Here is a 12,549-nt window from a genome sequence, read left to right as displayed (position 1 = left end):
AACTACCGATCTTCCAATTTTATCAATCAGGTCACCTAACTATTTAGATACATTCAATCAAGTCACCTGGCATTAACATTTGACGGAAGTGCTGACATGACAACAATAAAATTAGTATAGTTACACATTTGACCCTCAATACCTATATATTCTATCAATTTAGTCATGATTTTAATTTAACTCAATAAATTTAATCTAATAATCTAATAGTGACACGAGTGGCAATTTTATTAAATATTTTTTTATAATTTAATATATTAATAATTATTTTTTCCAACCAGATAGTGACACTTGTCACTATCTATTAGAGGATTAAATTAAAATCATGAATAAATTGATAGAATATATAAGTATTGAGAATCAAATGTGTATATCAATTTATTAACTATCATGTCAGTATTCCTGTCAGAGGATAATAGTTAGGTGATCAATGATATAATTTACCCTTTTTTATATCATTGGAAGATTCATTCAAGAACACCAATTACAAACATAACAAGAAAGCGTAACTCAACAATAACAAAAAACAGTCGAGTCCAAAGAGTTCAAACAAGAATCCTAGACCAATCTGATATCTAAAAAGAACTTGAACCAAGCTAGACACAGAACAAGTGGGGTGTCAAATTTCCATTACAACACGAGCACAGACACTGTGATTCGTGAAAACTAACCCCCAATAGAAAACCCTGACATAACATAAAAGAAAACAACATAATAACAACAATATCAAACATCACAACACATAAAAAAAACAACGATTAAGAGATCAAACCTAATGAGTATTATTAGTTTTGTTCTCTTTAGAGGTCTTAGGTTAGATATCAAACCTTCTTAAATCACAAATTAAGTATGTTAATTAAACGGGTGACAGCGACGATGCCCGTGTGTAAGGAACATACTCATCAATGCTCAACAAAAAGAAAGGAGAAAATGTATTATATGAACCATCACTAAGACTTTTTCCTTTCCCATAAGGGATTCTATCTTAGCATTTTGAACATTATCCCATGAATGCACAAGGATTTTATGAGGGAAAAAAAGAATCAAAAAGAAATTTTGAGGTAAAAAGTGAGAATAGATACAGTGAAATCAGTCGTTTATGTATTAATAAAAATATCTTAAAATAATATATAGTGAAATAAATGATTATTCTCTTAAATAAATGTATCTTAGTATTTTGAACATTATCCCATGAATGTACAAGGATTTTATGAAAAAAAAAAGAATCGAAAAGAAATTTTGAGGTAAAATCAGTCGTTTATGTATTAATATATGTATCTTGAACTAATATATAATGAAATACATGATTATTCTCTTAAATAAATAAAAAAAATGTAGAACTTGTTAAGATATGAGTAAACCCATGACATACGATTAACTTCATTCATCCATCATAATCCGTGATAAATCAATAAAATTTTCAAAACACCTCTTAATATTGGTAAGTGCGGCATAGAAGATAAATTATTCTTCATACTTGTATAGGTAATTTCATCAAATGTATCTATCCAAAGCAGGAGTATGAAATCCTCAAGTCAAATAACGTCGTCATTTACAGGAGGAAGATCAGTTGTTCAAAACCACTAAAAAATTTCAGTCTCTCCACTTCAAAGCAACTTCTCAGCTTCTTCTTCTTGCTCTACATTCTCCCCCTTTTCGCGATTTGCCCTAACGGTTCAATCTGTGGGAAAACCTAAATCTTTTCTCAATACCCCACGTTAATGTCCGGTTAGGGAACACCCATAATTTGTTTCTTCACTGAGGTAAGGCGTTGATTTGAATCTGATTTTTATATGATATCTAGTTGAATTTGTCACCTTTATATTTTGATCATGAATAGGAAACTGCGCATATTCTGTTCGATGAGCTGGTTTTGTTGTTGTTATTTCAGGTAAAGAAGTCGAGGTTGTTGTTCGAGAGGACTTCCTATTATGGCGAAGATAGCCGCGCGTGGCGCATCAACTACTGCTTCGCTACAAATCGGTGGGGACGCCCTCAAAGTTGGTCCAACAGTTAAAAGGAAGACCCCTTCGGAACTCAGAGTACTGGTTTTCTTTTCTGCACCTCTAACTTATACTAGCACAGTTGACTTTGTGGATTGACTATTTTGGTATTGATTGTTTGTTAGGAAGATGATTGAGGCCACTGTAAAAGTTTAGGGGAAAGAATGTTTTGATAATGCTATGGTGCTAGTATTATTTGCGATAAAATTATTATTAGATTCAGTCTCCTCTAGCATTTAGGGTTTTTTTAGTCTTTCTTAATTTTTCCAAATCGAAGCTCTAAGTGTGATATTTAATCTTTTCATCCTTCTCTGAACCTTTTTTTAGTTAAGACTGTACCTTAGTTATTATATATTTTGATCTAATGTTCTAACATGTTTATGTTATTACTTTATTACTTGGAGGAGCAGATTCTAATTGGACTAGTTTAGTTAATCTTTACTAGGAATTGTTGTTTAGTCTCATGCTTAATAAGAAGTGTTCACATAACAGGGGGAGCAGCTTAAGCAGACCAATGTGTCTGAGCTTCTTAATAAATCTTTGGCCACAAGGTAGGTGCTGTTAATTCTCTTCTGTTTACAATTTTTTTAATTAAGTTGCAAGTTTCTGAGAACTTTGTTCTTCTCCATTTGCTCGGTTAGTGAGATGGATAATTCATTCAAAAAGTCAGATCCACCAAGGAATCCTAGATATATTCACACCCGTATAGATGAAGTATTTCCTGCTAAGAAATCAAGGTTCAAACTGCTTTCAGGGAAAGAGAATGCCAAGGTTATTACATTCCCCATAAAATACTTTAATGGAATTATCTGGATGCAGCTAAAGTTTTTATACTCATAAGTTGGTCACTGGTTCATTGATTTGTTCATTTGTGTTATCATTTATCAGGAAAATAGTTCAATTGAGCTACCTATCAGCCTAAAGAAAATCTCTGCTCTTTCAAATTCAGTGGCTGTGAGAAGGCAACAAATTTCATGGTATATCTGTTAATCCTAGTATCCCATAATTGGCACATTATAAGTAGATTTTTTCTTTGATTTTATTGGTTATATGTTGTTTCTTTCAGTTCACAGAATTCTGTTGCTTCTGTTGATGTTCCCAATGGCCATAGAACACTTGAAAATTATAGTCAGGGTACATTTCTTAGTGTTGCTGAGCTTTCATCAGGGGGTCAAAATTTATCAGGCTTGGCAACTGTTGACATGGTATGTGCTTTTAGCAGCTTCAAGCTTTTATAACATAAATTATGTTTTTCCCCTAAATATGCCACCGATTTTTTGTAGGATAAAGCATTGAAAGGACTAGCTGTTTGTGAATCAATCCCAACTAGACCTCTCGAATCTTCTGAAAATTTTGGTGATCTTTCATCTGGAAACTTCTGCACTGAATTCCATGTGACTGGCCAGAAGATTCCTCTGGATTTTACTTTGAAAACTTATATGCGATTGGTGTCTTCATCCTCAGTGAATTGGTGAATAAACCTGTTGTTTTTCTTCATTTATTTTTTTTATATTTTTTCTACTTGGAGACAAGGTTGCTCCTGTGTTATGTTGCTATATATATATATTGTGTGTGTGTTATTTAACCATGTTAAAATTACCTCCTTGTTCATTTTTAAGTGCCTGTTTATTTTGTTTGTTTATGTAACTTCGTACTGTTTTTATAATTCCAGGTTAAATAGGTCAATGATGTGTGCTACTTACAATGGTATGCCTCAATTAACAACCAATTCTGATGCTTCAAATGATCAGAATATTATCAGTGCTTCACAGACCAGACTGGGTTCTCAAGTTTTGAACTCTAAAACATTACATTCATGGATTTATCCTCAATCTACCTTACCACCATCTCTCATGTCAATATTGATCTCAGCGGCAGTAGATGGAGGTTTGTTTATGGAACTTTTGATTTCAGTTCCCTTTCCTCATTTGTGCACCAACAAACACGCATGTCTGGAGTGTTCCTTACCCAACTTTCTCTTCCTATCAGAAGTTATCTATTTGACGTTTTCCCTTGTTCTCCAGTGGAAATGGATTTCTTAAGAAAGCGAATCGGAGCATGGGAGGAGTCATTTCGGAGTCTTTACTATATGTTTCGGCAAAATGTTTGTAGCCTATTTTATGGTACATGTTTTTTCATGGTTATGACTTTTTCATTGACACCTTTTCAAGCATGTGCCAATCTTCTTGGCATGAGAACGTCAAATTCTATTTCAGGCACATACAAATCTCCATAACTGCATGCCCAGTAGTGCTTGCATTTCTCTTGTTCATTTGTACTTTGCTTGTGTAACATTATCGGTAAATACCATGCAAATCTCATGCATGTGCTTACTCGAGGGGATAATATTTACTATGGGTTGCAGAATTTTATTTATTTACTTCTCTAAGAGAATACACAAACATCCTCTCTATATGTCAAGACCATAAATCTTCCTTGGTTTCATCCTTTATTTCAAGTTGTTTCTTCTTTTGATGACTGAATTCTTGGAGTGCTGTGCTCATTAGCATCGATTTGTTTAAAAGAAAAACTATCCTGATAATGATTTGTTGGAAACTTTGTAGTGCGCACTTCACATTTTGTGCTAATGTTTGCTTCTTTTGATGGTCCGGGAAGTAGAAGATCGTACCAAGCTTATATCTCCCAGTCAACCAGAGGTTTGAGGTCGTCTAAAAGAACATGTAAGATGCCATTCTTAACTAGTTAAGATATTGCATAGATTTTGTAATCATGATAACTGTTAAGTGGTGTTATCCCACATTTATTAACTATTGGGTTTCGTATGGTTTTAATTTATGTTAGGCCCCTCCACCTAATACCACTTAGTTTTAGGTTGGTTAACATGGTGTTATCCCACATTTACTAATTCTTGGATTTCTTTTGGTCTTATATTCAAGTTGAGCCTCTTGACATGCTATTAATTGGTTTACAATCATGTGGAAAACCATATTCAATGAAAAATGTTAAAAACATGGTTTCTTAGAGATTTTTTCTGTAAAGTTACCATGGTCATATGATAGTTAGTTTTAGGTGGCAAGGGTTTTCTTATATATAACGTGTTAGCATTTCCTTTATGAAAGTGATTATTCTAGTCTATAAATTCTTCATCCTAATGATACTCTAAACCAATTCACTAACCAAGTGAGTTTTGGTGCTGAGGTAGAGAACCTTTATGCTGCTTGGGTTACTGGTTTCATGCAGCTTTATAGATAAATTGGCAGACTCATTCAAAGCTAAAACATTATATTAAAGCAAGTTTTGCTAATGTCAGCACTGTAAAGAAGCTATTGCTGATTTCTGACTTTGCAAACATGTATGCAGCTCTGTTTATGTGGTTGCTAGTTCAGTGTATTGATTGCTTTAGTAAAACACACAGACACAAGTATCTGGTTTTAGTATTTCTGAAGACCGCAAACTGATATAAGCTGTTGCCAATCCAATCTTGTGACTGATATATGTGGAATCAGATACTGCCTCTGTCATCTATTTAGTACTTTTTCAGGAAGTTATCAATGTTGCAACAATCAGCAGATTAAATATATTTATCGACTCCTATGCTGGTATTTAATATAAGCCATTTTGACTTATTTTCATGCTTTATTGATACCTTATGTTGTGTTTCGTAGGATGTTTCTTTTTCAATGCCTCTTTGCCATTCTCAAGTAGAACAAGTGACTACCGAAGATCTCGTAGAGCTTTCAGAAATGGAGAAGCATAATTTGGGCCAGGTTTGTACATCTTTTTATGATAGTTTTCTTGATTTGTCTTTTGACTGACTTTATGCCTCTGGGTGGACCATGAGATGCCTTTTGAATGTTTTGATCCTAGTGTGCTTCTATTTCTCGTGTCTGCTTCGAATTTTGTTTTAGTTCCCCTTTTGAGGCCCGCATGCCACTGAGTTGTTATCCTTACTATCAAATTTAGGGTGTGTTTGTTTGCCGTAAAACCAATTACGGAATTGGTTTTCTCCGAAATCCCGTGTTTGTTTCATGTAATTCGTTTTTCGGAAAATGTTTTCCCGTGTTTGTTTCACGTAATTCGTTTTCCGGAAAATGTTTTCCCGTGTTTGTTTCACGTAATTCGTTTTCCGGAACGTAATTCATTTTCCTAGTAACAGAATTTCCTTTGTGTTTTCTGTAAAATGACTTACTGATTCATTTTCCGTAAGTCATTTTCCGAACTTTTCACTTCAAAGTAAAAATACTCAAAATAATTTTATTTTATGAATTTATAATGAAATATTTTAATATCATTTTCATCAAAATATTAATTATTAAAATATTTAAAATATATTTATTAATATTTATAATAATATAATATTATATTTTTAATATATAAAATCAATTATATTATAATAATATATATTATATTTTTATTTTAATATATATAATAATTTTTATATATTTAATAATGAATAATATTATTTATATTTAAATAATATTTAATAATAAATAAATTATTTTAATATTTTAAAATAATAATATTAAGTTTTATGATAATAATATTATTTATTATATTTATATTTGTAATAAATAATTTTTAAAAACTCTTCAATTAGTGGAAAAAAGGTTTAAATAACATCTTCCAAACATCATAAAACGTTTTCCAGATGTTTTCCAGAAATGTAATTCATTTTCCAGAATTCAAATTCCAGTAATTAATTTTCCAGTAATTCAAATTCCAGAAAACCAATTACAGCCAAACAAACAGACCCTTAAATCAGTATTATTCGAACTTGTGACAAAATTAAAACATAAATTTGGAAATATTTCCGGCTGCCACTGAACAATTTTAGAGGCTCATAACCTAAACATAGAGGTCCCGTGCTTTACTTAGTGATTGCATATATAAAAGTAGGGGTCCCATGTTACTATTATGATCCCTTTTCTCAATTTATGGTATTTTCACATTTCTTGTGCTCAATTCTTCATTGCACAAATTCTGCAGACTCGACACATGAATTCCTTCTCTGATGTTGATAATACTCCAGAGTCTTTGCTGGCTTTCAGTGGAAATCAGAATGTACATGGTTTGTATGAGATTTTGTTAAATTATAGGTGAGTTCCTTCTGTTTATAAATTTAAAAGACAATTCATTCAGTAAATTTAGTTATATGGTTTCAGGATTTCATTTGAGATGGTTGTAATAGATAGTACTTACCTATTATATGCAATGTCTCTTGCCTGACTTATTTTCCTTGTAACTGTCATTAGATCTTTCTTGACCTTTTTAAATGCTGTGGATGTGCCAGTATTATGGTCTCCTGTACCATTTCAACATGCATCTCTTTCTGCTCCAGAGGTGAGTGGTGTTGCCAGAAACAAGATCTGTTTCTTTCTTGCTTCCCTCACTGTACATTCTAATTGCTGCTAGGTTCTGTTTGACGTAACATCAATATTTTTGTTATAAGGATTGGCGGATTAGACTCGATCACATTATCTTTCCACTAGTTGCAATACCTGGTTTACATGTTTCTAACTTTCTATGTCAATTGAATTTTCAGGTTATATGCATGGAGATTAAAAGAGCTGATCATGGTACTGCTCTTCCCCAAGGATTCACCTTGAATGAAGGTCATTCCATGCCAATTTCATCTGCTGGCCTTTGTTACAGTGTTGAAATCAAAGATTCACATATTCCCCCTTGGATTATCAGCAACATGTGTGCTCTAATGGCATCTAAAGGACAAAGCTTTGAAGCAAGGCATATAATAAACCTTCTTTTCCTTGGATCAAATTATTGCTTTCTGTCAGATTTCTTAACCTGATTATAGGGCCATTTAGGTATCATTAATGGATCCTCATCTGTGAAGTTAATCTATAATTAAACCTTGTTGAACCATTTTAATTTTTGTCCTTAAATTAAGTTCCTAATGCAATTCCATTATTTGAATGGTTTAAGATGTTTAAAGACAAATGATAATGTAATATCTTGTCAAATCTCTCTTTCTAAAATCATCAGTCATGATAATGATATATATATGAGGTAAGATTCAGTTATGCTATATAAAACTCTTTAGATACTGATCTAGGATCATTGATGAATGTAAATCAATGACTGAGATTCACAGGTGAAAGTTGAGGAGATTTTTACAGGCAAAAGTAAAAAGGCGAATAATGTGAATGCACAAAGTTTTACTTTCAGTCATTGATTTACATTCATCCAATAATCCTAAATCATTGTAAAACTAACGAGTTTTATAGTGTAAGTGGATCATACCTCTATATATATTGATTAAAGGGAAAGATGGAAAACAAAAATTGATCCGATTACCTACATATTTGTCTGATTTTATGTGGTTGGTTTTCAGCTTTACAACGGAGCATACTTCAGTTGGCTTAAATATTGCTCTCGGGGTGGTTTCCCAGATAGCTGATAGTGATACCACAGTCAGTGAGGACTCGCAAGAAATAGCCAATGAATTCGGTATTCCTGAAACTATTATTTCTCCTCATTTACATTCAGGTCTCCTGAAGGGCTTGAGATATTGCAACGAGTCTTATACAGCTTCTCTCTCACCTGTATGACATTTCAGTACTCGTATTTTCGAGTAAACTATATTTTGTTGTCGATGCTTCGAGTAAACTATATTTTGTTGTCGATGCTTCGGTGTTCCCTGGTCTGATTTTGCTGATTACAATAGTGAAGTAACAGTTATTGGAGATAAGAAGAAATAGCCTGAACTCCGGGAACTTTGCTTTCGGGTTTACCAAAGGGTCTGAGCTACCGGAACAGGTTCATAAACGGCGACCTGCTCTATCTAACCTGTAATGACACTTTCATACGCAGGATATGTAGAGAAAACTACATTTCGTTACTGATGTTTCAGTTCCTTGATTGTAATTTGCACTTTTTATATTCTGATTTTGATTGACATAATTTATGAATTTGTTTGCCAAGAGAATCCTAAATCATTGCTATTAAGGGAGGAGATATGGGTGGGGCTGCTTGTCCCAGTTTGAAGGGCTCCAGCATATGTTTAACGCGAATAACCAAAATATATGTAGTAAAACTTCTATAAATTAATAATATCATGATTATATAATTTTATAAATTTAAAGAGGTTTTAATTAATCGATAGATTAATAATTTATTAATTTAAAGAGATTTTTTTTATTTAACGAATCTACATTATTCTTCATGAAAAAAACAAAATGGATGTCAATTACCTATTGGATTACTTGGATGAAAATGATACATGTTCAGAAGTCCAAAAGTTTAGAAGAAATTGTAGCTAGTGTTATTGAAAACCCTATTGAGGATGAAATTGAAAATGCTATAATGTCTTTACAACTAATTACGCAGAAGAAATCACTCATAACGGCAATAATTCTACAATAAATTTTTGTTGTAGTATGAGAACACATTACCGAAACTTTTGGATGCAGTAAAGAAAATTAGAGTTGAAATACAACTAGATTTAAATTTTAAGAAAAAACAAACAATAATAAAATCATATTTTATTAAGTTGTCTTAGTTGTATTTATAGTTTTATAAAAATTATTAATTTGTAATATTGAAGGGACCGTAAATTTGTATAAGGATCTTTCAGAAAATTATTATCTTATTAATTTATTGATATTATTAATTTATACCATAAGCCCAAGTCAAGACCGATAAAATTTATTATTTTAGAAAGATTATTATTTTATCAAGTATTAATTTATAGTGGTTATGCTGTAGTTTTAATTTGTTTTTTTTTTCAGAGGAATCGATTTTAACAATGTGCCTTGTGTGTTAAACATATTTTAAGTATCCTTTTGTTTTATTAGAGTTGTTTCTTACTAATTTTTTTTGTCAATTTTTTAAATTTAAATTTATTATTATTTAAAATTTATTAGTAATAAAAATGTGAAATTATATTTTAAAAATATTCCATTAAGTATATTTTAAATTTATATTTTATAAAATTTAATTATTAAAAATAATTATAGGTATAGTTTAAAAAACGGTCAACAATAATTAATTTTGATAAGATAGAAAAAGTACATACACTCATAGAATATATTATAAATAAATAAATAATTAATATAATAATATTAATAATACATAATAAGTACAAACCAACTTATCTTAGTGGACCGTTGTTAAAAGAATCGTTGTTATTCCTAGAGATCATGAGTTCAAACACCAGCAACTGCAAATGTGATTAAATGTTTATTATCAAATTGTTGAGAATATTCATAATATACACTACTTTATAATCACATTAATTTAATCAATATATATATATATATATATATATATATATATGATAATTTAATTATAAAATTTAAACCGCTTTAAATTAAGATATATTGCATTACAATAAAATAATAAAATAGACATTTTTGGTACAAAATAATTAAGTTAATTATGGGATAGATTTTTTTAATAGTTATAAGGTAATATCTGCATACACAGTTGCTCAAATTCATAATCTCTAAAAAGAATAAATTTCTCTTTAACCACTAAGACCACTTGATAGATTAATTATGAGAGAATTTGATTAAAAATAAAAATTAAATCAAATAAATAAATAAAATATAAACATCTGAACTATTAAAGTAAGCATTTTTTAAGGTAAGCTTGAATTGATTTTTGAAAATTTCTCTTAAAATGTGCAATAGAAATTAGTTTAGAAAAATTGATTTTATTGAGTTTAAGATTTTAATGTTTGAAATTGTAGTAAAAATATAATTTTGAAAATATAATAGATTTATTTTAAACATAATATTATAAATTAAAAACAAGTTATCTTAAATAATACTCAAATTCGGTAATATTATAATATATAAAATAAATCAATTTAAATTATAATAAATATATAAAAAAACTAATGGCAACTCATTATTAATATTTTGATATATAAAATATAAATTTTAAATATACATTATCAATTTAAATGAAAAATTAACCTTTAAATTATAAATTTTAAAATCATTATAATTTATTTAAATATTTGTAAATAATTAATATGTTTTAGACTATAAATTATACTAGCACAATATTTGGTCCCAACAATTTTTCAGTACTTAATTATACCCGCAATTCTTTTTTCAATTAAGAATAAATTGTTTGTAAAATTTAATTTGAATATATAAAATATATTTTTAGATATTAAAACTATATACGAACATAACAAATACATGTTCACAATAAATTTAAAATAAATTAAAAACAAATAATTATATACTCAATATAAATATTGTAAAAATATATTATTCTATATTCAATAAAAATCTTTAGATAATTATATATTAAAAATCTTTAAATAAATTTTTGATTAAACTAAAGGTGATTACAAAGTAGTATATATTCTAAGTACTCTCATCTATTTAACAATAAAAACTCAATCATTCTTGCAGTCGCTAGTATTCAAATCTGTGATCTTTAGGAAAAACGACTCTTCATTTCCTAACAAATACTTTATGAGAGTCGCATTAAATTAGAATCTTAAAATTGAAAAAATATCAAACACCACCTAAACATGTAACATATACATATACTTAGATAAAATTACTTTTTTTTGTTGTCCTCTCGATTCCAAGGTTTCGTCTTGATTAATATGAATCGACCCGAGTCGCATGATTTTGGTGGGTGACTTTCCCAACAAGAATTTACTGCATACACAAGAATTTAAACTCGAGACCTTGCTTAAGCGATATCAAGTTGCTTACCACTTAAACTAACCCTCGTTGGTACTGAGATAAAATTATTGATCATTGTATAATTCATTCGGGGCTACAAGGGTTTTAGCAAACCTATTGTATTATGGATAAAGTTTTTTAAGTAAATTACATATGTGACTATTTAATTATTCGTAGATTTTAATTTAACTATTATTTTTTTAATTTTGTTAATTAGATTATTTAATTATTTTAATGATGTCAATTAAATCATCAGCCGTTAACATTTGGGGGAAGAGCTGGCATTGTAGTTAATAAAATTGGTATAGTTATACATTTAAAACTTGTTATTTATACATTTTATTAATTTGATCTTAATGTTAATTTAATTTAATAAATTTATTCATCCAATCATGTAGGAACACATGTCACTAGTGACATATATTGCCATCTTATTTATAAACTTTATAAAAAAATCGTAATAATGAGATTTTTCTAATAATTTCTTCGTTATAAAAAAATTATACGATTATATGATATTTTTAGAACATTTCATATGATCCATAATATTTTTAGCTTTGTAAACTTCAAAAAATTCGTGTAAAATCTAGAAAGTTAAAATAATCTAAATAATAATAATGTTTTTTCTATTTAACAATTTGATATATATTTTTTAAAAAATTACGACATTTTTATTTTTTTTAGTTTTATAAAATTAATATATTATGTACCTCATTGACACATTCTAAAATTAAGGTGCAATAAACTACACATTTAGTACTTAAATTATTAATTTTGTTTAGTTTTAGTACTTAAACTTTTTTTTGTTTCAAAATCATTAATCACGTTTACTTTTTATTTCATTTTGGTACATCGCCGTTAAAAACTTAGCGAAGCTGTTACAACGCTTTCTCATGAGTAAATTACATTATTCATCA

At 29.3% G+C, this 12,549-nt stretch overlaps 1 protein-coding gene across 1 annotated transcript; it reads left to right on the top strand.

The window, feature by feature from the left end:
* Positions 1-1,460: 1,460 nt before the first annotated feature.
* On the top strand, positions 1,461-8,753 carry LOC120217097 (protein downstream neighbor of Son-like). The gene is made up of 16 exons (XM_039214305.1): positions 1,461-1,763; positions 1,892-2,042; positions 2,496-2,554; positions 2,645-2,774; positions 2,892-2,980; positions 3,070-3,208; positions 3,287-3,474; positions 3,676-3,890; positions 4,028-4,126; positions 4,568-4,684; positions 5,325-5,392; positions 5,630-5,731; positions 6,951-7,060; positions 7,217-7,304; positions 7,507-7,706; positions 8,314-8,753. Exons 2-16 carry the CDS (start codon positions 1,932-1,934, stop codon positions 8,528-8,530), a joined length of 1,932 nt encoding a protein of 643 aa, XP_039070236.1. The 5' UTR covers positions 1,461-1,763; positions 1,892-1,931; the 3' UTR covers positions 8,531-8,753.
* The last annotated feature ends 3,796 nt before the right edge of the window (positions 8,754-12,549 follow it).

The sequence above is a fragment of the Hibiscus syriacus genome, unplaced genomic scaffold (genome assembly GCF_006381635.1).
Source record: "Hibiscus syriacus cultivar Baekdansim isolate YM2019G1 unplaced genomic scaffold, ASM638163v2 tig00110183_pilon, whole genome shotgun sequence".
In the NCBI taxonomy this organism is placed as follows: Eukaryota; Viridiplantae; Streptophyta; class Magnoliopsida; order Malvales; family Malvaceae; genus Hibiscus; species Hibiscus syriacus.
Note: the sequence above shows the minus strand (reverse complement) of the source record. Positions and strands in the feature narration are given on the sequence as shown.